The sequence below is a fragment of the Megalopta genalis genome, chromosome 1 (genome assembly GCF_051020955.1).
Source record: "Megalopta genalis isolate 19385.01 chromosome 1, iyMegGena1_principal, whole genome shotgun sequence".
In the NCBI taxonomy this organism is placed as follows: Eukaryota; Metazoa; Arthropoda; class Insecta; order Hymenoptera; family Halictidae; genus Megalopta; species Megalopta genalis.
Window position 1 is genome coordinate 8,921,950 of NC_135013.1, and position 27,063 is coordinate 8,949,012.

Genomic DNA, 27,063 nt, shown 5'->3' on the forward strand with positions numbered 1-27,063 from the left:
ACCGGTGGCGCGACTCTTGTGTTTTCGAATTTAAAATTCCATTCGATTGATCGATGCCGCGGGACCGCTCCGAATAATATTCCCGGACAGGTATAGAATTTGTTTTTCTCGACGGAAACGCGCGCCGTATTAAATTGCGTTCCATAATTTTCTTGCGGATAATTTCTCGGATAGCGAATTCTGAGCCGACAAGACGGCGATCTCGTTATGCTACGAATATGAACGAGCAAAAAATGTAATCGTTCCGATAGCGACCGGTAATAATAGCCGCGCGTGTACATACATATACGTATACGCGCGAACATTAACCGTAACCTCGATAAGCAGCTTACAGATAATCCTATTAGCTGTATTAATAAGCGCAATTCGGAACAACTGCGGAGGGGACCCGTACCGAACACTGGCTTTTCGAATAATCTGCCGAGGTTTTCTTACCTCTGCCACCAGCGCTCTTCATCCTGTAACATAAAGACGAATGAATCCATTAGAAAAACGGAAATGCCGTCGACCTGTTGGTGAGAAGAAAATGCTAAGCCCTTTAGCCGATAACTATTTATTAAGTTCGCGAGTCCTCTCGGTTGATTTCAGGATCGAGGCAAGATCGTTACGAGAGCGTAATTATCTACCGTACACGTTGCGCATTAGATCAAACCGTCAACATGTTTTCCTTATGACAGGTACGACGTGAAAAATCCCTTTAGCACATTCTCGTTAATTTGCCTCCGTTCGAGACGGTGTTTACAAACATTAATTGTCGCGCACCATGTACTGTCCGTTGCCCGGAAGAAGTCCGCTGAGAAAAGTATAGGACCCAATTCCCACCAACTCAGGCATGTTAACGCTCTCGCGGAAGTAGAGTAAACGCGTTACCCTTATTGGCACAAATGACCTCTTGCTATTACCCCCAATATACATATATATATACAGGGTGTCCCAAAATTATGGTACTTCCGGGAAATGAGGGGTTCCTGAGCTGATTTGGAGTAACTTTTTCCTCGACGAAAATGCAATCCGCAGCTTCGTTTACGAGTTATTAACGAAAAGCAATGACCAATGAGGGGCGAGCTCGCTTGGCGCTAGGCAGCAGTGCCAATGAGCGGAACTGGGCTTCGTGTGCTCATTGGCTAGGCTGCCCCGTGCCAGCCGAGCTCGCCTCTCATTGGTCAGTGTTTTTCGTTAATAATTCGTTAACGATGCCTCGGAGAAAATTTGTATAAAGGAAGAAGTTGTTTCAAATAACCTGAGGAACACGCCACTTTCGGATTGCGAGACATTTTCGGGACACCCTGTATATGCGGCATCGAAATGAAGTTTATACAGAAGACGGGAATGTGTAATTTGTAGCAAAAATGATAAAAGATCGGATTCGCGGTACGAGTGCAAAGATTACGATGTTGGCCTTTGTATAGATCCTTGCTTTCGAATATATCGCACAGAATTATATTATTAGTTTTTACATATTATTATATTAATATATATATTAATAATTTTCGTCTCGTTATTAATTATATTAAACATTTAATCGATAGGCTTTGTAATTATATAAATACCTATGTTATCGATAAATTTCGCTTTGTAAGCTCGTCAAAGAAGCACGTGATTCAGCATTTTACGAATAAACGACGGGGCTCCTACGAGGATGGGATTTTGAAAACACGAGAAAAATGTCGGAAAGTTCTTCCTTTTATTTGAAACGTTAAAAAACTGTCTTTTATTTTCTCGCGAAAGAACGAAACAACTTTCCGAACAACCCAATAGTTTTCCCTTCGCAACCGATCGAGCTGCGTTCGAAAAGTGTCTCGCGTCGCTAAAGATCAAGAAGACATTTAGGTGTCTGGTCTTCGGCGGACCCAACAGCGGCGGAACTAAATTGCCATCCGCAGGAGTCGGAGAAGCCCAGAAGCACTTGGTAGCGTTATCAGGCGGTGAGAGCATGGTGCGCGAGTACAATAACCAGTTTTTGCGGGGGCCACGGATTCAAAAAAAATTCGAAGAGATGATCATCTTAAGTGGCGTCGCTCAAGTGCAACCGCGGTAACCGGCCATTAAAATCGCAAACGCGGTATACATGATGGCCGAGAAAAATTCGCGTTAACCGCGCTCTGAATGCGAGCCTTTGTCTCGATCGTCGGAGGAAGTGGATCGCTATAAAGATCCGGGCGATTCCTCGTCATGCTGGAACGAACTGTTGGCCGTGGTTGCACCGCTGTCCCTCGTTGTAGCGCCTTCGCGAGGATCTTTCCTCCATCTTCCTCTTTGCTTCTTCTCTCTTTCTCTCTATCTCGTTTTCTTTGTCTTTCTCGCTATCTTCTTCTATCACTCTCCGTTTTCGCTCATTGTTTCTCGCCTCGGTTTTTTGCACTGTCACACGACCGGGATTCAAATCGACCGATCTAGTTAGCAACCGGTTCGCCCTCCTTATTACGGATCGGGTCAGCCTCGATTTTGATGCATTGCGGGTAGGCGGTAATTTAAGGGAATCGATCCGGCCGGGTCTGCGGATCGCGGCCGGCGAAACCGCGATCGTTTCGCGGATCGGCCTGATCGCCGATCCGTATCGAGAGATGCATCGCCGCCTCGTTTCCTCTTTGTACGGATTTCGAGAGGCAATCTCGTAGAGGCCGAGCCGCGCAGGTGCTCGCGCTCTCATATTTCAATTCGAGATTCCGTGATCGATAAATCCGGGGAGCGGTGATTGAATTCGACTGACCGGAATCGATCGTTGCGTATCTCTATTCGCCCGGCGAGCTTCCGAGCTCTGTTCGTCGTTCGATTAATTTGTTAACCGAGAGTTTCTACGGGGCATGGACAGCCATACGTATCTCGCAAATAAACGTTAAACTGTGCACTTCTTAGGCTCTAGAGAAGTGCTCTTTAGAAGTGCTCTAAAAGATTTTTTAACAGCAATAGAACATTTATTCGTTCGAGTACAATTTTACTGAAAAATGGAGTCTCTGTTTTCGTTTCAATGCCTTCATGGAGAGGATGCGTTACAATTAATAATCGTTAACCATTCCTTGGAAAATGTCTCTCTCTCTCTCTTCATATGTTTAGTAAAAATGCGGATATCCAGCAGATATCCTTCCACGTTCTTGATAACCAAGATTATCACACTTCGTAAAATTTGTTTCATCGCATCCAATCGAAATTTTGTACAGGAGTATTTCTTATAAGTAAATATCTTCCCTGCCTTTCTATTTTACAGCTAAAACACCATTGCATGATCTTGAAGTAACTTGAGATCGTTTTGGTACATTCTTGCAACGTGTATACAAGAAAAAGACGTGCGCGTCTTTTCAGCGCACGTGGTCAATTGCGATTGCTGCACATGTTTCCAGTTTCTTTCTTTTTAACCACTTGACATACAATGACGTCTGGGAGATGTCATTTACTTCATGTGCCATTGTAGACTTTGACGTCTCCAAGACGTCAAGAACTGTATTCGGCGAGCGCCGTGCATTTCATTATTAGATTCTTTAATTGTTTCGGTCGTGCATTGATGCTGTTTTGTTTAGACTGTTGGAGATGCTTTCCCCCTCCTAACAGTACCGATAAACAAAATTGCATCGACAAATAAAACCGACCTGTGTTCTGGAGTATAATCGTGGAATGGGAGGTGTAGACAAGCAGGACCAATCTCTTGCATGTTTCCTCCTCATGAGAAAATGTGCAAAAGGATATAAAAGAATATTTTTTTATATGTTTGATGTAGCTATTTATAATGCTTATGTTTTATATTCCAAATTGCCTACTTCACAAAAGCAATCGATTGTGAATTTTCGATTGAATATTGCAGAAGACATGCTTTGTAATTTGTCCCTGCCGGACTATCCGACACGCGGCAGACGGTCGCAAAGTGAATGCCCAACTCGGTTACAAGCAAAATATTGGACACATTTTCCTGAACATATACCCGCGACAAATAAAAAGCAACATCCTGCAAAAAGATGCCATGTTTGCGTAAAACATAATATAAGAAGTGAAACAACTTGGCAGTGTAAAATATGCCTCGTTTCGCCATATATTACTAAATGCTTTGAGATGTATCACACATTACAAAATTATTAAATTATTATTTTATACTATTACTTATAATTGTTGTACACTAACACTATACTTCAACCCTATTGAATGTTATATAGCAATGTAACTTTAAAAAGAAAAGGCCCTGTTTCTGAGCTTGTACATGAGTGTCCAGTTGAGCCAAATTAAATAGTATTCTTCGGACGCGTCGATGCACATTTTATTCGTATGTCAAGTGGTTAATGTTTATTTCTTGGAAGACTCGATACATTTTCTTGTTTTTGCGGATAGAAATATTATAACAAAAATAATCCGTCATTTTTAATCTCAGTAGCAACTTAGGCTTAGATCCTTATCATAGAGACGGGAGAAGCTAACATAACTATCTACGGTATAAATAATAGATACGGTATCGTAACAGTTAACAGATTTTGCTATATTCTGTCTTGCTATAATTGTCAGTTCTTATGCTCCTCACGGGGCCAATAAGAGCGGTAAAAAGATTGATCTTTCGAATAAAAAAGAAACCAGCACACGCGCACAGGTTTCCAATGGTTCCGAACAGCGAGGCAAACGCGAGCGGTATACTAACTAATCCGGGCCCGATTAACAGGCTCGTAAAATAAGAAGTAAGAAATTCTACGAACCTCCGACAGTGTAGAAGCGTCACCATGACCACAGCGCCGATGCCAGCCGACACCAGGGACACTATCACGAGCGTGAGCACCCAGCCCAGCTCTCCAGGTGCTTCTGCAAGAAACGGAGAAAGTCGGGATATTAATACAATGTCTCTCTGTGACGCAGCAGGCAGTAGGTGTTAACAAACACCCGCGGACTAATTTATTCAAGCCGGCGGGTCGTTAAAAGTTCGAGCGAAAGGGAAACCCGGTCCAGGACGCGGCAACAAAACAATAAACTGCGCGCGCGCGCGCGGTGCCATTTATTTAGTCCGGCCTGTGCACGCTCGGTAAATACTGGGAACGATCAAATATTTTTTAACGGCGGTGTACATAAATACGGTAAACGTAATAAAGACGCTATAAAACCACGATCGCATGAATTCGCGACCATTCCCGCGGCATTCCGCGGCTCTCGATATACCTTTTCAATAACCCGGTCCCATAGGCGCGCACTTAATTAATAAAAATGAGAGATTTCACGCGGCGTGGACGAGGACGTCGGGCAAACGCGAACGGACTACTTCCGAACGTTACCATCGGCACACCCGCTGCGACAAACGCCCGGGGAATGGGTCCCGGATAAATTAGTCGACGGCCGGTCGCGTGTTAGGTTCGCGGCCGCGCGAATACGCTCGGTAATTGGGCCGCGGTCTTGTTCACCTCGTCCGGTATCCGCGCAGCGGGACGCCCGCAGCTTTATTACGCGAGCTTCGGCATTATTTCTGCGGCACACCTACCGAAACCCGGCTTCCCCGCCGACTTTTTCAGCGGGGCCCGAGCCTCGCGTGTAACGATACACGAAATTATCGTTCGCGTGGACGTAATGGAGATACTGGGACTTCGCCGGCAAAAATGCCCCTCGCTTTCACGGGGAACGCGTTTCTTTTTTTCGTTTTTTTTTTGCATTATACGCCGACTTTATGGTTCTGAACACAATCCCCGTGCAATTCGATAAATCATCGTTTTTGTTAGTTCGCGCCGTGGCGCGCGTTGCTACCTTTTCCCCAAAAAGTTGACGGTCATTCGTAACCTCGTACGATTTTTATGAAAATCGGCGAATTTGCGTTTTCGAGACTGTTGAATCGAACGACGCTCGGATGAACGCTACTGACGCGAACAGTGCTTTTAACTTGTTTTTTACTTTGTGATTATCGATAATTTTTCGGTACTTGGCTATAATTGCGTAATTAGAATGGAGAATTGAATATGACGATCTCAACATTAGGTTTACGGAGCAACGAAAATAGCTATTTATATTCCTTCGTGAAAATAACAAGCTTGTATGGATCCTGATTTTTAACCATTTTTATCGGGATACGTGTCAATAATTTATTGGATGAATTGTCCGCAAACATCTCTTTTAATTTAAATAGTTGTACATAAAAAAATTTGGATCGCGACATTTTGAGTTCATCTTTATAACATATACTTTAATGGTTAAATGTTTCACAAATGTCTTGTTTAAGGATAAACTTTAGCTGAAACTTTAACTTATTCGCATCCTAAACGTCCTGGTAAAACTCAGTTAGCTCGAATATGGTTCGATAAAATGAATTTTGAAACCTAGTCAATAATTTTGTGGAATTTGTTTGAAATGAAAATCGTATGTATATTTGCGCAGACTGCAACAATCTGCAACGAAGTAGAATATTTTTAAACGTTTTTAATATATTTATTGCTGTTCGTTTCCTCTGCTCTTCATAGTCTATTCGCGGCGCTATGAAGGGAACTGCTATTGACAGTGACTAATTATTTGAACTATCGTCGAATCTATCGGTTAGATCGAACAAAATTTAAACGATTCTTCTTGGTAAAATTGTGCATACGCCACAAATGACGCAGATCAACTTGAACTTTAAGAAAAAAAAATCGTAAAACAGTCGCGGCGAGTCCTCTAATTGCTAAACGCATTTGACGCCAACGTAAAAGCCGGGAATCAGCGCCAGCTAGTTTAAGAAGCGAATTATAAAGAGGATTCCTCTGACATAGTTTACCGAGTAAACCTGGTCGAAATAGGCATTTGCCCGCCGTCCTCGCGTCGCGTTTCTCGCTCCAAGTAAATTACATCTTCGCTTCTATTTACGATCTCGGCGGCAGTGAAATTGGCCCCTCGTCGACCCGTTCCGCGGGAAACGCGGTCCGATCGAGCCTCTAAATTAGGAATCAGGCAGAAATGTTTCATTAAGGGATTAAGATATCGCGCGGAATCGGCAGAAGCAGCCTGCTAATGAGCGTCGCTCGCGAGCCTACGAACTGTGAGAATCGCAGGGCAGACGTACTGGGAACTGGTTAAATCGTCGTGTTCAGGAATCTGTGCGATAGTGTGCAGGAAATCATTGGTTCGAGCCAGAGGTGAGACGAACTGTACCATCGCGAAACCGCTCGATTATCCACCGATATCGTTTCTATCTGTCAGCCACGGATCGCGACGATTTCTTAAATAACATAAATTCGGCTTAGACATTTCAGATTTGGCGAAGCAAAAGTTGGGAATCGTTCTTAGCCGACGTTCGGGCGTTCTAAATAAAAAGAATTGATAATCTTTTCTACTATTGAAATATATATATATACAGGGTGTCTAAAAAATGTCTCGCAATCCGGAAATAGCGGGTTTCTCGGATCATTTGAAGCAACTTCTTCCTTTACAAAAGTTTTCTCCGAGGCACCGTTAACGAGATATTAACGAAAAACAGTGACCAATAAGGATCGAGTTCGGCTGACGCGAGGCGGCCCAGCCAACCAGCGCACGAAGCCGAGTTCCGCTCGTTGGCTCGGTCGCCTCGCGCTAGCTGAGCTGGGATTCGACCGCCTCGACCGCTGGCGCCATTGGCTCGGCCGCCTCGCGCCGGTTGAGCTGGGATTCGACTGCTCGACCGCTGGCGCCGTTGGCTCGGTCGCCTCGCGCCAGTTGAGCTCGCCTCTCATTGATCACTGTTTTTCATTAATAACTCGTTAATGGTTCTTCGGAGAAAATTTTTGTAGAGGAAAAAGTTGCTTGAAATAACCTGAGGAACCCGCCACTTATAAGAATGTTTTGTGCTTTAAATCTAGTTCAATCCTGGGCACATTTGAAATATTGCTTCAAATAACATGTTATTTTATTTCATAATTATTTCCACGCCTGTGATCACTTTTGAAACAACAGCATTTCAAATATTATTTTAAACAACGTATTATTTTCTTTTATAAGATAGTCGAGATAATTTTGAAATTCTTTTTAAAATGCATTCGATGATCTAATTATCTGCTACGAGCCTGGTTTAAACTGTTATTCTCGTCCGTACCTTAACGAGATTAAAAGACCGATCTGACTATGTTAAATGATTATCCAATAATAAGAAGCATTTTTCCGAATAATAACTCCCCTTTTTCACATCTAAAGATTTCTTTAAATAAAATCTTTTCGTCACATATCATTTCAAGGATTATATCTTTACGAACAAAGGAGGTTTGTTTAAAGTAAAGTTTGTCGATGTAAAGATTGCTTAAAATGAAATCTTTTCGTTCCACATCACTCTTCGGTGAACTTCTCCTGTAATATTTGAGCTAAAAGAAATAACAAAATTGAAATTGTAACAGCATCATAAATAAGAGTTTAAAATCAAATTTGCGAAGATCTGATCTGGTCCAGCAATGTATTTCACGAAGAGGAATACTTATAGTGCTGTTAGTGGTACTAATCGCCGTTGATCCAACTTAGCCGCTGATCCCAGTAAAGGGCTTCCGCGCTAAGTGTACAGCGAGATGTAGATCCACAAGATAACGCGGAGCTATAAAGAAGAAAGTGACGTTAAACATTTACATCTGAATGGCTCGGTTGAACCTGCGGGTTCCGAAGAAAGGAAAAAGGGTCGCACAGCTCCGGGCTCGCGCGTCAGTTCATCCCTCCGAGCGGCGCCCCTAAACTTCAAACATGGTTGCCGCAATCCCCGAGTTTCTATTATCGCAAGGACGCCTAACATATTCATGACCTAGTCATCCGGACGAGCAGGACGCGGCTACGTCCAGAAAAAAGGCCAGGGATCTTCTTAGACGCGTTCTCGAAACCAGTCCCATCCACCCCTCGGCCGCGATATTGACTCATAAGAGTCTCTATAACCCTAAAAGCGTTATTGTGCCCGGTTTGTTGTGTTTGTCGCCTCGTGCAGAAACGAGCGCGTCGCCGTGGCCCGCCGATGTCCCGATTGTTCGCGACAGAGAGGACACGAAAGGGTTCGCTCGAGAGTGAAAGAGGGGCGCTTGTAATCCGCTGCCGGCGCTCGACCCTGAGAATTCACCGCTAGAGCAGCTCGCTCGTGACTGTGGCCCGGTCGGACAACCGGCTAGAGTCGTGCTCCATTCACGTGGCTGTTTCGGAGCTGTTCGCCAACAGCCCAGGCCCTTTGTTCGTCCCTCGGCCTCCTCTCCGCCGGACGACATTCGAACAAGTTGGATGAATTACGTGGCCGGCTCCCGGCTCCCTGGGCCTCGCCGGTAATCAATGATTGGGAGAGGATCATCTAGGTTACGGGGCCTGTTGCCTTCAACAGATCCTATCTTCTTTAATAGATCGCGTTCGTTCGGCTTCACGAATTCGACGACCCTGGACCGCTAATGAAATCTCTTCGAGAAGGGGATGTCGAGTAGGTGTCAGCGGGGTCGAAAGTAACGATTTGTCTTGGAACTACGATTGCGCAAAAACTATTGCATTTGCAACAAAAAGATTTATGCCGAAACGTTAGCCGTTTGTAAGACATTATTTAAGCGTTAAGTAATGTTTTTAAGTTATTCGCGAAAGATGGAGACCCGAAAAAGTGTTTCGGGGGAGTAAAGATAAATCTTCGGAATTTACACGTTGCTCTTATTTTTAGCTTTCTTCGATGGCTCTATTATCTCCTCCTCTGTTCTTCTTCACATTCTGTTCCCATTTTTTGTTTTCTACAAATGTCAGTCTGGACGGTTGATTTTTTAATGATAGCTGATTTCAATGTTACTTTCGATCCTGACCATGATTGTAAATTAAGTTAAAGATTGCCGTAAACAAAAAAGTCAATGCTTGCACATGGGATAGGTATTCTTAAGTTTTTTTTTTAAGAAAAACTTATTTTAGGTTATCGAAACCCTAGAGTCAAGTTCATTTATAGCGTGTCAATTTATAGTTCGTTTCGCTTGTTTTTCTAATGTTTCTGCACGTATAGATTGCATTTAAATAAACAAATCGCAATTTTCGTAAATGCGACGTACACGCCACTACGATTCTAACCCGTTCGAACAATGAAACAGTAAACGTTCGTTTCCTCGAATAACTTCAGTCACGAGCAGCTGCACCGAAATCCTTGACTCTCCGCGGATTTCACCGACGTCCTTTTTCTTCCCCTCTCGTTCCTCTTGCTCGATTCCCAAAGATCCCATGCTTCACACTCTAGAAACCTCTTTCCATCCCATTAAACGACACCGGACGGATACACCGAGGGGGAAGAAGACGGAGCGCGGCGAGACGAGTTGTGCGAATCGACGAAAAAAGGACGAGATCCTAACACGCCGACACGTAAGTTCGAATTAACGGCAACAGGTCCCGCGGAGCCATCACGAGGGAGAAGGAAACGACGAGGACGGCGCCGAAAGACAAAGGAGAGAGGATCGCCGGCCGTCCGTCTGCGTCACGGCCCTGACGTGAACATAACAACGTGCACGCCACGGCTGATAACGCGCTACAAGAGAGTTATCAATCATCTCGCGCGCGCGGGCCGGCCACCTAGGATATCGTTCCTGTTCGCTGGGAAGCCCGTGAACAACGCCGTGCGTCAGGTTACAATGTTGTTTCGACGTCGAGACGGCAGAAAGAGAGCAGAGAGATTTTTGGGAACGCGCCCCATCTCGGGTTCCCGATCGGGAACCGAACCGAGCGTGGAAAAAGCGGACAAGCTCGCTGCCGTGTCCGAGCGTCTCCACGCTTGTCGATTTCGCGCTGTTCCGGAGCAACGTGCCACGACCGCGGTGGTTCCATTTGGACGTCTGTCTTCACGCGTTGTCGGTTAAACCGATTTCGAGTTCGTAGTTCCACAAGGCGTTCTTGTCGCGTCGACGCTCGATCAAAGTTGACGGACTTTCTGGTTTATCGCGTTCAGCGCCGAGAATCGCGTCCGCTAAAACTCCCATGAAATCAAGGCAATTTGAATCGATTAAACCGAAACTAGAAAGTGTAATATTTCATCGTCGTGGATGACGTTAGAATTCCTTCGCATTCGAAATATCCTAGTCAAATTCAGTTCGTTCGAATATATTATTAGGTTGGAAACTATGAAACGAGGACGTTCTTGTTTAGTCTGTGTTCAGCTGCGACTGTGTTCATTGTACCGTGCGCTCGATATTTTTATTTATAAATTTTAAAGGTATTCTTCTTACTCATTTCGTAAAATTTTGTTCGTGTTTGTATCCCATTTTTATTTTATTTTTCTCCGAAACCAGATCGAAACAAAACGCGATTTACATCATTCAACGCCCGTTTCATAGTTTCCAACCTAATACAATGAAAATGAGTGTTCAAAATTGCCGAAAAATTAGTATCTGTAACACAGTATTTATTTTCGACTTTTCTCAAATCGAACGATAATCATCGTATTCGTCCCGTTTTTCCGATCGAAATAACACCAACGATGCTACAATTACGATTATTATTAACCCTTTCGCTACTACGGGCCACTATAGTGGCCCTCCATAAGATGTCACTGAGGTACTACGGGCCACTATAGTGGCCTTTCGTATGATGCCACTGAGGTACTACGGGCCACTATAGTGGCCCTCCATAAGATGTCACTGAGGTACTACGGGCCACTATAGTGGCCTTTCGTATGATGCCACTGAGGTACTACGGGCCACTATAGTGGCCTTTCATAAGATGCCACTGAGGTACTATGGGCCACTATAGTGGCCTTCCATAAGATGCATTATATTGCATAATGTTTTATTTCCTCTCATACTGTAAATTAAAGAGCGCATGCTAAGACGTTGTAGCGGCACACGGTCGGCGACCGTAATAACCATAAAACTGTCCGCTTGCAGATGTCAAGGGTTCGACTGAGAGAAAACGTCCTTGACGTTTGCAAGACCCGGAAATTCTTTTGTCTCTTTGTTTTTTATCACTGCCACATGCACTGCAGGCCTAGTCGCGGAGAAAGTCGCCGGCCGCGTACCGCTACCCGGCCGAACGGCCAGCGCGCCCCTACAGCGAGGGTACGACGATGGCTGCCTCCCCCGCCAAACTAAGCGGGGGAAAAGAAGACAGCGAGTCTCCCAAAAAGGCGTGGCCTTTTTGGGGGACATAATATAAATAACAGCGGCAAGAAACTGAACGTCTTCTCGTCTAAGCATTACGCCGAGCCTCTACACGTTTAACGATTCCGCCGCGCTCCATCTAGTATCCATCAGCACCGCGCGTCATTTTATATACATCTACGAATAAAATCTAGTGCAATTTCACTCTGTGTCCTTCCGTTGTACCCCGAACACATCGCGTTACAACGTTATAAATATCCTGGAATACTCTTTATTTATAAATACCCTTTGGAGAGAAATTTTTTCGTACGAAAACATTCAAGCAGCTTGGGTTCTCCGCCGCGGTACTCCCGCTGACGATCGGCGTCGCGTAGCGTGCAGTGATGTCGCGGCGCTCCGTTCAGCGGAAGTACCGCGGTGGAGAACCCGTCCGTAGCGAAAGGGTTAAACATATAATAATAAAGCTTGTTATTCGAGTTATTATGATCGTAATCGCGTCGTGTTTGGTGTCATTTTAATCGGAAAAACGAGACGAACAGGACGATAACAAGTTTCATAAAACAGAATAAAAAAGTAATCCTTGTTGCCTACAACTTCGAACCAAATTATTTATCTACAATTAAATATAAACGTTATCGAGGATCGTTTTACGCGTCTGCCTTGTTCGACGTTTTTCAGCGATCTGAAAAACGTCTCTCTCTCGACTCCCTTTCAAATCGCGAGTTAATGTAAAAGCTTCGATCATAAATTCTGGATTAAACCGGGGATCGTCCTTACGTTTCGACCGCGTTTCCAGGACACGGGATCATCGTGTGCCGTGCGCGTCCACGATCTCCAATTACACGTAGATCCGATCGCGTTCGGTATACGTCACAGTGATCGATAAAATAATTGGCTCGAAATCGTTGCTAATTTGGATCAGCTATCGAGGACGGTCGAAATCTTCCCGACAGGATTATCCGCGGTTACGACCGAGAACTTCTTGTCCGTGAACGTGACGGTCGCCGAAGCGACGCATTTCCACGGCTGCAAAAATAGATCAAAGAACCGTCGCGGCGGCTATCACGACGGCTATAAAACCGCAACCGTCTACCGCGATGTTTGCCCCGGCCGGGCCCCGCGATCGTTCGATCGTGCTTTAACGCGCGATGATCCTTTCGTCGTTTTGCCGTTTTCAGGCCAGTCGTTGATCGGCCATTAACTGCTGTCCGATCGAAGCGACGCTGGATCTCCGCTACGACGCGTTCAACGATCGTTTAATCGTATTAGAGGCGTTCTATATATTAGAACCAGTCCTCTATACACCGCGTTCCACACAGATTGCTTCGGAACACATATTGCCTCGGATATAATTAAAAGTTGTTTAATCGTCGAGTGGAAACATAGTCGCTAAACAGTGTTCCTCTTATGGGCAAAAAATCCTGACGCGATCCTGCGAACGAGGATCCGCGCGAACGCGGACGAGCGTACGAAACGGCTACCGGACGAACACGTTTCGCGACTGCACGGATTTTTTACGCGATAAAGCGGAACACCTCCGGCACCACCGACTCGACGAGTTTCTCCTTATCGAATTCGGTATTCCCTAGACGACCCGTTCCCCTTGATTCGTTCGTTACGACGTTCGACGCTCTCCCTTAAGATTTCCTATCTGCGAGGGATTTCGATGTTGCATCATTTAAACAGTTTTTCTTCTCTCTACGAATCGCTTAATCGGTTCGGATCACCGCGATATCCTTCGACAATTTGCCTACGCGGTTTCGTCGATCTCCACGCTTTATCGCGCCACTTACGTCGCTGTATGTTCTCGCTTTCGTACGAGATAGATTCGCCGTTTGCCAATTTTTCTTCGTTATCGCGCACGCTTCGCCGTTCGCGCGAACGATTTCGGGCTCGTAAAGCGAATAAACGCGGTCGATATTTTAGATCGTGTTTCTCCGCGATCCTCTTTATCGGACTTACTATGTAAGGAGTCCTTACATAGTAAGTAATTCAGGCCGGAGTCGGCCAGAAAGTACAGTAAATTCTCCCTAATTGACGCTCGGATTGCCGCACAAAAATGGACAATTTAGGAAGAGGAGATACGATTGTTCGTATATTTCGATTATTTTTATAGCTGTCGACTATCGGTAACTATAAAAACGAGGCGTTATTAGATAACTAACTCGTTAGTTATTAGAATTAATTGGTAACTAATTTATAATAATTCACAATAATAAACGAAAATCATTCGATTTTGATTATGAACTCATATATGCGTTTTCGCACAACCATTCGATTCTGGCTATGAACTCATATATACGTTTTCGCATAATCGTTCGATTTTGGTTTGTAAACCAAAGTGTGTAGCAGACTACAATGCCTCGATGGGCGCAGTTGATAAAATCGATACGATTTTGAGTTCGCTTCGCTGCGTTCGGAAAAGCACAAAATGGTATAAAAAATATTTCTTCCACCTCTTAGACCTCGCTGTATACAATGCATATATTCTTTATAAAAATGCTAATAATAAAACTGATACATTTGACAAATTTCATCCGCTTTTCATAAAAGATATTTAGGGAAGAGGAAGAGAGGAAGAGTTCGTTCGAACGACTTTCCATTTCGGATAATGGAGAACCATTTCGCCGCATCCTGCGTAACTAAAGAAAATAGAAAAACATTCTTCGCGACGCGGATGCGCTGTTTGCGCTAAAAATAATCGCGGAACCGACTCGCGTTACGAATGCAAAAAATGTAACATTGGCTTATGTATCGAACCCTGCGTTCGAGATTTACCACGCGATACAAAATGATTAAATTTTCAATTTAAATGATATAATTTACCACTGTTATATCGTTCGTGTTATCGCTGCTCAATGAAATAAACGGTTATCGAGGCTTTCGAGGTCACCGCATAATTTATTTCAGTTACAATCGATATACCTTGCAATGAAAATTCAGTCTGCTCAACTTGCGCTCTTTCGTAAAAAGTACGCAGCCCACGGTAGGCTTTTTTGTACCGAGTGGGCAGTCCATGGCGCACGCTCAACGTCGGGCAACTCAGCGCTCAAAGGCTTAAGCGGATCACTTTCTGCGCAACTCTGCCACGGGATAATGGCAATTTGAAAATTGAGAAGTTCGTCGAAATTTTTGAGAAAGATCGCGGAATGCTCGCGAAGAACTGCACACTTTTCTTTCTGTTGAACTGTGACGATCGCGCCTCTGTTTTACGAACATGCGGCTCTTTTCGATAAAGGAATGTCCACTCTGGGATTTCGTGGCCCGGGGGAGTCTAGTTTTTGATTTGCATGGGTCCACGGGGAGCCGACACGTACGCCGACGTGAACGCCGCCGGTACACGCATTCTCCGGGCGAATTTTACACGTGTTCGCTGCCACTGGCGACGCTGGCGCACGACACGCAACGGGTTCACGGTTATGCCTCGCAGGATTTATGCGAATATCGGCCGTTCCGCGGGACAAGCCGCGAACAGGTGCGAGAGAATTCGTGGAAAGACGGCGAACGATCGACCACCCTCGAAGAGGTGGAAAAAGAAGCCTGCAGGAAGACGAGTCCGCGTAAAAACAAGTTTCATCTGTCTTGTATCGCGTTTTATGCGGTAGAATCTTTGGTACGCGAATAGAACGAGATTATGTTGGGGAACGTTCGTGCCGCTAATACAGCAATGTCTCTCTAATTGACACTCAGATTGTGCAGGAAATTGGACAATTTGGGAAGAGGAGATTCGAGCCTTGCAGCTCGTTTTTATAGTTGTTGATAATTCGTAACTATAAAACGAGGCGCAAGACTCAAATTAATCGCTGATGCGGTTTTCCCGAATTGTCCATTTTTGGGCGCAATCTAAGCGTCAATAAGGGAGACATTACTGTGTCCAATTTGAATATCGTCGACACGGTCGCGCGTGTATCTTAACCCTTAAATGCATATTGTTGCCAATTGTCTACATTCCAGTTCCACTTAATTTTATTCAAAAACCTGAGTATGTGCGTTTCCGAACACACGTTGATAACAATAGACGATAGACCATGTGTGAAATAAAAGACTTGACATTACTTTTGGCGAGTAAGTTATGTTTTTTGACATTTGAATGTGGTGGGTGATAATCTTCAATGTGTTACTTGGAGAGATATTTTCTTTTTTCGAGTTTCCTATAAAGGAGTGATTTATCTAATTGAAAAAAAAATTACTTCTCATCTGTTGTCAGGTAAGCTATGAATGTTTGATGTTGCATTTGAAAATTTTATTTAATAGATAATATGAAGACATGACCATTTGTTTACGTCTACAATAATTTTAGTAGTAAACGCACATTGTTGCCAAAAGTCTACATACAACTTTTTTTCAAAATAAATACCCAATATTATTACCTAGATTTTTTTATTTATTTTTTACGTAACCTATGACTACATTCCTATAAAAAACGATTTTTTAAAATTCAAAACAAAAAGTCATGCGTTTAAGGGTTAAACGGTTAGTAATTTCGCGAGAGAAAGAATCGAAACGCGGATATAAATTGCGGCCGAGAGAATACACGTATTTGCTGTCGGAAGCTAGATTCTCTGTACAATGCGCGTCGCAGAACGTGTACCGTCGTGTAAAAATCACACGCTTTTCCGGTTCGTTCGAACCTTCGCACCCACGTGTCAAGCCCGAAACGTGGCATTACCGTTTTACGGTGTATCCGTCTCTTAGATTCCAATCAAAGATTTTTACGGCGTATCCGTGGAAAAATCGAATTATCGTCGGTTCCATCGGTGTTCGGCCGGCTAACGAACGTCTCGCTCCTCCGCAGTTTCAGCGGCCGTTATGCAAATTAGTAATTACGCCGTTGCCCGTGAATGTGCGGAAAGTTACGAACGCGTTGGCCCGACTCAATGGTCGCGGGAATTAAAATTCTTTAACTCGCTCTTGCTTTCGTCGAAGCGGACAACTGTTAGATCGAACGAGCGATCATCTCGATCGTAAGTGTTAAATCGAAATCATCGGGGAGGCCTCTAGAAATCTATTACGCAAACCTATTAATTTCGACAAGGAATCGTAATGGCGCCGCGAGGATTCGATTATCGAAATTCTGACTGGAACATTAATCATCGGTGTCGTCGCGATACTTATCGGAAATTTGACGGGCCTCGGCTGTAACGCTTTTTTTCGAGTTGTCTAATATGCCTATCCAAGGACGATCCGGCGAGATCACCGTCGGCGAACATTTGTTACGGAAAATGTTCTTACCGTAGACGGTCGTAGACACGTTCCGCAATTTCTAGCTTTCCTTATGTTGTTCCAATTGTATTTTGTGATATGCATTTGGTAACATTTCATATCGGTTTATATATAAAAGCAACGATAAGACATTTATTCCGATTTTTAACCCTTTGAGCGCTGAGTTGCCCGACGTTGAGCGTGCGCCATGGACTGTCCACTCGGTACGAAAAAACTTACCGTGGGCTGCGTACTTTTTACGAAAGAGCGCAAGTTGAGTAGACTGAATTTTCATTGCAAGGTATATATTGATTGTAACTAAAATAAATTATGCGGGGACCTCGAAAGCCTTGATAACCGTTTACTTCATTGAGCAACGATAACACGAACGATATAACAGTGGTAAATTATATCGTTGTACAATAAATATATACATTGTATAATATTATATATATATATATAATAATAATAATATTATATAATATTATTAATAATAATATTATATATTATTATATAATATTATCGATAATATAATTAATAATAATATTATACAATGTATATATTTATTGTACAACGATATAATTTACCACTGTTATATCGTTCGTGTTATCGTTGCTCAATGAAGTAAACGGTTATCAAGGCTTTCGAGGTCGCCGCATAATTTATTAATTATAATCGAGGTCACCAATATATATATATATATATATATATATATATATATATAATAAATTGTATCGTTGTACAATATGGCGACAGGAAGAAGAATCGAGAAAAAGAAAAATCATAGCAGCAGCGTAATGTTCCTCTCGATTGGTCTTCTACTATACGAATCTTCGTCTTGCAGCTCGAATTTTGAGATCGCAAAGATAACACAGAAGCCGCGTCGCACAATTTGTCTCGAGGATAACGCGTATCCCAGAAGCACCGAGAGAAAGAAAACCTGTACTTCCCTTAATTGTCCTTAAATTTCTTTCAGTTTCCAGTCCCGGCTTGAACAATTAGCCAAGGTTACAATTACTCCCGTGTGCGATTAGCAAAGGAAAGAAAGGGAAAACAAGTCGCGGACAGCCGCCACGGTAAATCAGCGGCGCGGCGTTCCCGCCCTCCCCCCTGCCCCGTTTGTTCGGAAATTACGTCGCTGCGCGATATGCGTAATTACACCGACTTGTCATTATCTCCGGCGGGTTACCGGCGCCGCGTCACGGCCGCGTTTCGCGTGAAAAAACCCACGGCCTAAGACCGCAACGGGATAATTAGAGATTCACCGTAACTCCGTTCCCCGAGCGATACGCGGCGCGGCCTTTTTCCCGCCGCCAAAAACCGCGCCGATGGACGCCGGGCTGGCCGACGGCTCTCGGAACACGCTCGCGAAACGCGGCCCGTTCCACCCAGGCTTCTTTCGGTCGCATTCTTCGCGCGCTTTTTCCAAAAAACCCGCGCCAATTACGGATACGATTGTTCCAGGCCACTCACCCCTCTTCACCGCTCCCCCCCCCCCCCATCCCCCCACGAAATTCGATCGGCTCCATTTGCCGTCGCGAGCAGATTCGTGCTCCGTTAATCCATCAACTCGCTTTCCGTCGATTCGCTTCCTGTTTGTTTACATTCCGTGAATTCGCTCCCCACAAACTATGACGAAATAATGGCTGCAATATTCTGTCCTTATTTTACGATTCATTCGATGGTTGGTCCTTTTGGAGAAAATTGCGCAACAGCAAAGCTCGTTAACCCTTTGCACTCGAGGCACAACTCCAAAATGAAAGCGTTCGTTTGCTGGAAATTTAATCTGTTCGCTTATAGAAGATTTCGATTTTTCAACGATTTATCGAATACAAGCTTTAACAATGTGTAAATTTCGTCGAAAAAATGTTAGAGCAATTTTTAGTAACAATAAGATATTTATTCTGATCTTTAACGAGTGTTGTTGCAATGTTTGCCGCGAGTAACACATATATGGAATAAATAACGTAGAAATGTATCTTTACAATCTGAATAATTTAACCTGTCATTTTGGCGAATTCCGTAAACCTATTCTCGTAAGAGTAGGGAAAAATAATACTATAGAGGGAGGAAACACTGTCGAAAGTGTTAGAGAATTGCGAGAGACGACAGGAGACTTCGAAATTGCGAAACTGTCGAGAGAAACCGGGATAGAAAATGTGAAAGGGATAAGAAGAGGAAGAAAAAAATAAATGGGAGAGATTTAGTCATTTTCAAATATTAGATGTTCGTAACAACAAGTCGAGTTGGAGGTGAGACAACAACGTGTGATAGATCTAACTGGAAGTCGATCTCGGGTCAAAGTTTATAATAAATACGTGTTCTGTAAAAATGTGTACGATTTGTTCTTCACTGGATGGAAGAAAACTGCACAAACATGCAATTTAATCGTCACGCCCGTTTGTAACTATTAGAACGTCTCTTTAGTTCGATAGGCACGTTTAGATGAATGGAAGCTGACGGATTGATAGTCTGATCGAGAGGATCCTGTAATTACTCGAGAGGAGAGCAGGTGTTAAGCATTCGAGACAGCATAGAACTTCTTAGAAGTTGCAATTCATTCGTTATTACAAGTTCGTTCGAACAAAATGATAACGCTTTGTATAAAATTGTGTAAGATATTTCGCACATCGGATGCTGCTGAAATTTTGTACAAGATTGTGTAAGATATTTTTTACAACAAATGCTGAAATTTTGTACAAGATTGCATAAGATATTCTCTATAACAATGGTAACATTTTGTATAAGATTGTGTAAGATATTTTGTACAACAAATGCTGAAGTTTTGTATAAGATTGTGTAAGATATTTGTCACAACAAATGCTAAAATGTTGTACAAGATTCTATAAGATATTTTGTATAGCAAATGGTAACATTTTGTATAAGATTGTGTAAGATATTTGTCACAACAAATGCTAAAATGTTGTACAAGATTCTATAAGATATTTTGTATAGCAAATGGTAACATTTTGTATAAGATTGTGTAAGATATTTGTCACAACAAATGCTAAAATGTTGTACAAGATTCTATAAGATATTTTGTATAGCAAATGGTAACATTTTGTATAAGATTGTATAAGATATCTTGTATAGCAAATGGTAACATTTTGTATAAGATTGTATAAGATATCTTGTATAGCAAATGGTAACATTTTGTATAAGATTGTATAAGATATCTTGTATAGCAAATGGTAACATTTTGTATAAGATTGTATAAGATATCTTGTATAGCAAATGGTAACATTTTGTATAAGATTGTATAAGATATCTTGTATAGCAAATGGTAACATTTTGTATAAGATTGTATAAGATATCTTGTATAGCAAATGGTAACATTTTGTATAAGAGATCGTACTTTATAATAACAAATAGTAATACTCTGTATAAGAAATAACAACGCTCGCATAAACGATGAAATAATTTCTAAATAAGCGATAACTCAGCTTATAATAAAACATTGCCCGTAATGGTTAGCTTTACTTTTCGCGGAGGTTAAATCGCACGTTTCACCAAGTGTAGCAACCTTTAATTTCTTCGGCTCGGTATTTATTATACAATGTTCCGTTCAGTAAAATTTAATCGAATCGATTCCTCGTATTTGTTCCGACCGACAGGGACCGATTATCGTTCGCATATTCCGACAACCGTTACAAGAAGAACAAGAAGCGGCGGAGAGAGCACGGCTCGCAACATGGTCCAGCGATTCGATTACAACTTTATTCGGTAGCAATCTCATTTTGTTACAATGATGCTCGTCCTTATGCCGGGGCACGGACTTATCCAATCGAATTACCATCTTGCGCCGCATCGCCAATTTCCCCGGGGCTGACTCGAAAGTTCGCGGTTACCGATGATTGCACGGGCCGCGGCACTCTGTTTCCTCTTTAATGCCATTCCGGCGAGCATCGGACAGCCCGAAACGTTTCTTGCATCCTCCATGTTTCGGAGAACGTTTAATTAGGTAGCGGTGATCGCGTCGTACCAAGTGGATCGGAATTTTGCTGTCGTTCGACGGGAATTCGTTCTCTGATTATGCCCCCTCGGAACATATTCAACTACGAGCACATTGAATTACGACGATAATCAACGTCTCCGGAGAGACGTGCGAACCGTTCCGTCCGCAAGAACGGAGTACAGTACCTATTTTTTACGCGTTGCCGCGATCAAACGGAGTCAAACTTTTAACAAAGACTTTTACCGCGTCACGTTGCCGCGGGTATTAATCGTCGAGCATCAAGATTCCCTAGACAACAATTACTCGAGACATCTACTAATTTCGCTTCGGCTATAACGACGATTCTTATTCCGATGTCTCGAGATGTATCAATGGTCGGGCTCCTAATGAGCCGATCTCACCTTTATCACGCCGCCGGAGGAAAGGATGATTTCGCTCCCGCGGCACACCGACGGCTCGGTAGTCGGTATTCAGCCAGTGACAAAATAATTAATACCGTTCGAAAGGCGAGCCGTCTGAACAGATCGCCGAGCCACGTTTGTGGCTCGCTAATTACCGCGAAAGTTACGCAACGCGACAGCGTCGTCCGTGCGCGTACGCGACGCTCGTTAATCATCATTAAGGGACGATTCCCGCGTCCTGATAAGGCTCCGCGGGGAGGAACGGATCTCGCGGCATGAAAGGGGCATACGCGCGGATTTCAAGAACCATACTTTTCCATTCTTTCCTAAGCGTCGTCGACGACGACGGCACGCCGCGAACGCGTCGTCAACGCCGGTGACGTTATGCATTTGCGATTGGTATTTCGCGCGTTGATGATGCTTAAATGACGCCCGTTTCGGCGTCCCGACAACGCCGTGTAAATCATTCTTCACTGTTGCGTTCGATTCGCGAATGTGGCTCCCGAACTCTTTTATTGGATTATTTTCTCTCTTTTGAATACTCAGAAGTTTTTCCTTCTAGCATATAAGTTACAAAAACGAATCGACGCCGAGAGTCTCGCCAGAGTACCATTAGATAAACAATGATTTCATATGTATATAGAACAGAGTGCTCTTTGTCTTTAGGTGACGTTTTTGGTTTCGTCTTTGTGAATAGTCTTCAGTCTCCTGGAGCAATCAGGAGAGTAAAGACGGTCCTTCCTCGTACATCAAATTAATAAACTAAAAGGGATAAGTTTAATTCACTGCGTTTTACTTTTATTTATCTACCCATTTCCAATATCTTTGCCTAATTATTAGCGTTTAACGCTAATCCGTAAAACATGCGAATCGAAAGAATAATTAAATAATTTGAAGCAATCGGTTCACATCGGTAAACTTGGTAAACAACGTCGTCGCGGTGTTCTCTTCAGAACGATCACCTTCTTTTAATTTTTTAATTATTCTTTCGATTCGTATGTTCGGTGGACAGTTCTCTTTTCCATATTTTGTACGAAAATTCCACCAAAGTAACAATTTTTGAATAATAAACAGGCGTTGTTGTATCGAACGTTTCTTCATTTTTGTTCGAATTCTCGTAGAAAAAATCGAAATGGCGCGAAATTGATACGTAACACTCAAAAATTGTTATCCTTTGCTTCAATATATAAAGAACTGTAATTAAAAATTTCTCCTAGAAATTTTTGTATAATATCGGGATTTGTGAAAGAAAAATTATTAATTCTTCCGTTAATAATTCTTAGATTTTTTAGTGTCGATTGCATACCGTGGATTGTCGTTGCAATTGTTCTATTTCAGTTTAAATTGACAAATCGTTTTGCTTCCTTTCAAGATTTTCATCGACTGCAACTGTCTCCGAACAGTTGCGCTTCGAATAGCAAATTCGCCGACTTTTTACCTGGACTTTTTGCTTTTTACCTTCTCATTGAAAATTACGGAAATCGCGGAATCGAGTAAACGGTCTGCCGCGGAAGAGAAAAAGCTCCGGCTTTTAGGAACTCCTAGGAACTTCTAGGAAGCCGGTCTCGTCACGGCCACAACCAAACCGCGGCCGGTCGGATTAATTAAAACCGTGGCGGCCGGGCCTTTAATTACCCGGCCGGAGTGCCGGGTGCGCGACAAACGAGTCCTACGAAAAAACCCGGCGGTTTTTGCGCGTCCACGCGCCCCAATCCGTCCAGACTCGCGCGAATTTCGTTTCGAACGACGACGAACGCGCGCGCGCGCACGAACACAAACAGACGTAACAATTGCCCGAGCCGCACCTCTGTCGATCGGTGTACTCGCGATTTTCTGGCCGCTCCGAGGCACTTCTCTCGTTCGATTAATCAGTCTCGGCGAGATCGACGGAACTTGAGAGCAGGAGAAACGAAACGAAACGAAACGAAACGAAACGAAACGTAACGGCGCGGCAACCGACTGAGAAAATCGAGGCTCGTTCAAGATAGTAAGACGTATTACCTTTCAGAACTGTGGTATTTCTTTTTTAATTCGACGAGTAATTCATTTATTCGATTGCGTCCTGTTATTGTTCGTTATATCGTTCACAATTCGAAAGTCTTTATAATTAACTGGTCGATCGGTTAACGCTTCGATTGCAACGACGCTAATGCGTGGGCGACGGAATTATTTGCACAAGCTTGAAAATTAATTGTTACGCTAATCCATCGTATCTAGGGTAATGATGAATCATGAAAAAGTAATTCATGATATGCTACTTAACTGCTTGATGTTAATTTGATTCGATAAAATACTTTAATTTCGTGATACTTGCGACTTGTTTTTATAGTTACCGATTTATAGTAACGATTATAAAAATATGGTGCAAAGCCGGAATAATCGTATCTCCCGTCCCCAAATTGTCCATTTTTCTGCACAATCTAAGGGAGACATTAATGTATTTCTGAGGTTGCGGCAGTGAGAGCGTTTAATGGTTAAATGATTCGGTCATGCCTGTACAAAAATGCATTTTCCTTCTCGATTGCATCCTTGACAGTGGTTGACGATTGTTCGATGAGTGGCCGACTAACGATAATTTTCAAAATTAATATTTTCATCGCAAGGGTAGTTGAAGAGTTAAATCGAGTTAACAGATTATGCTCTACTTCTCCTTTTCTTCCCATCGAAAAATTATGAAAAAATTCACGAATCTTCTACCCGACGCGTGATGGCGCGCTGAATTTTTCTCCAGAATTTTTGCGGAACCGATTTCTCAAAAATCCGGTAACCTGTGGTAACTTACGATGCCTATCGAGGCACCTTCACGTCTTCGCGTCGTTAAAGTATTTTAAATTCGAAGAAACGCATTCTTTTCAATCGAAGTTCGCGAGACAACAGTTTCGTATTAATTTCACGGCAAGATGTCGTCGCGAGGAATGCCGTTCGCACACGTGTCCCATTGGATGCAAATGAAAGGACGCCACGTGTCCAGGAGACGGCGGCAGCTGCCGCGAGTTTTTACTTTCCGAACGATCTTCGTCAACGGAGGAAATGGAAATGGTCGAACGGGGGGTCCTATCGAAACGGAGAGTCGCGGAGAAAGGGAAGGGGGGCCGGCCGAGGGGGGAGAAGGAAGTGGAGGGATCGGGGTTACCACGAATCAGCAAATTATACGGAGCTTCCCGGTATCCGCCGGCGTGCCGCCAATAAATATGTCATTAACAACGATAATTTATCCAGGAAGACGGGCGCCGCCGATCGCTCGGAGCCCCGGCCTCCTCCTGGTCCCAGGCCGGGGCTCTCTCGCGCGCGCGGGCGAGCGTTCGCATGCGCGTCGGAGCTGTTCGCACGAACCTCCGAGCCGGGCTGGTGATAATTGAGCCGTCTCCCGGCACCGCAGCAATTTTAATCGGCCTCGGTTTTTGGCTCCGCGGGCGAAAACCGCGATTCGCCGCCGTTAACCGCTCTTTCCCTGCCATCGGACGTTCTTATCTCTGTCGATTCCGAGCTCCTAGCCCCGGGTTCCTCTCTCGCAGCTCGCCGCTCTCGGCCCGCTCTCGGCCCGCCCGCTTCCCCGCCGGTGTCCCGAGCTACCCGCGCCGATCGTGCTATTTGTTACTCTTCACCGAGCCTCGGTTTGCTCGTTTTTACTGTTAATCGAGCGCTTTGTAACTGTCCAGGCAGCCGGCGAGCCTGCGAACGCCGCCTCGGCCCGCAGGAAAGGAAACCCGACAATTACGCGCTCTCGCGGATATTTCATCGGCCGGCCGTTTTTCGGACCGCGGCCGACTTCCTTAAACACGGGCCCGGCCAATTGGACCGCGCGCGGATCCTTTTGTTCCGAGAGACGGGGTTAAGGGTTTAGGATCGCCAGGACGATTCATTATTCAAGGAGTTCTCTGTTACGCCGGCTAATTGCCCGCTTGATTAATGCCGGGGGCGAGCGAGCGCGGTCCGCTTCGCGGTGCACGTCCGAAGGTGCTTCCCCCCTCCCCTGTTTGCTCAAGTACACACACCGTGTGATCGATGGATTTCGGATCCTGCGTGTTCCCGATACACTTTTGCGCCAAGTGAAATACACTGTTCGAAGAATTACAGGCACGGTAATTTCTCCTAGAAATGTTCGAAGGTCGAAATTGTGATCGACGGATCTGAGAATAATAAGTCGCGATTCTTCGGGTCTCGCGGCTCGTTTTTATAGAAACTCGGGATAGTCGACGAAAAAAGGCTGCGGCCGGCATGCCGGTGATTATTAAGCCATTAACTGGTACGATCTTCATTTGGGAATTTTGGAAGAATATATTGCGTTTGACTGTTTAGTGTCTTTTTATACGGTGTATATTTTGTTTCTTTTCAACAAGTGAACAAATTTGGAAATTATCTGTAAGTTACAAAATTACAAAATTATTACAACAAAATTATCATATTTGAAGCATGATATTTTTGGTTTGGTTATTATATTATAATTAAATACCATACATAAATATTGTGTATATATAATGTGTAATTGTTTGTTGTAATATAGTTATTATTATTATAATAATATAATGTAGTATAGTATTATTATAATATATAGTATTATATAGTATATACTATAGTATAGTATTATAATATAGTAGTTATTATTATTATAATATAATATGATATAATTGTGTGTTGCTTACGCAGTCTTTTGTTTTTCGTACAATAGAAGAACATTTTTTCTTTTTTTCATTCATGCAACCTGTCACAATTCCCATTTGGGACTTTTTAAAAAATATAAAATATTTTAACAACAGAACATAATTTTAATATAATTATATTGTTACACAACTGTTTGTACATATACATAACTTCAAAAATTCCAAAAAGAATTTAGCAGTCAATAGGTTAATATGAATACATTTTGATCGACGATAAGTCCGCGAAAAATCATCGTAGATTGGTGACGTTTCTTTTAAATAGAATCTTGAAATCTCCGCTTTAATATGATATTTCTAGATTTCAAGTTCGATGCACCTTCGCCATCGTAATCCTTTAAATGTCTAAGGCCATGTTTCTCATATCGAAAATTGCTAAGTATGACGAAATATGATTAAGTATGTCAGGTTCAGTATGTCACTCCATACATTAGATGCAGGTTTTGTGGAACGATTTCACACTATTAATGTAAGTTTCTATAAACTGCGTAGAAGAAGGACCTTAACTGGATTATGGTGACGTGGTGCAGTACGTAAAAACAAGTCGTCGTTAACGTACGCGAATGCAATTATTAAAAAATTCATGCGATCCTATATTAACTCGTCAAGATTGCAATATTTGAACATAGATTTGCTTGCGCTTTCTCCTTTGAAAGTATGCAACATTTACTGGAACAATAACAGACAGTAATCGACAAATTCGTGCCAGATAAGAGCAAATCGTTCCAGGAAATAAACACGGCTGCATCGATGATAGATGTCGAAATTCGCGGTGGGAACCTTAAGCGCGATACGTTCTAATACAGAAAGCGAACCGAGCGTTCGCAACGCACGGCGGACGGTCACGGTGCAGGAAGCTAAAATGAATCGTAAATAGCGAAGAAAGTCGT

At 43.3% G+C, this 27,063-nt stretch overlaps 1 protein-coding gene across 1 annotated transcript in view; it reads right to left on the reverse strand.

The window, feature by feature from the left end:
• Nucleotides 1-27,063, reverse strand: part of LOC117228880 (uncharacterized) — a 204,310-nt gene that overhangs the window by 21,265 nt on the left and 155,982 nt on the right. The window contains exons 3-4 of the mRNA XM_033484917.2: nt 4,671-4,773; nt 436-458 (exon numbers count right to left, since the gene is read on the reverse strand). Of these exons, the coding sequence (XP_033340808.1) occupies nt 436-458; nt 4,671-4,773 (126 nt within the window). The remainder of the gene's footprint in view (nt 1-435; nt 459-4,670; nt 4,774-27,063) is intronic.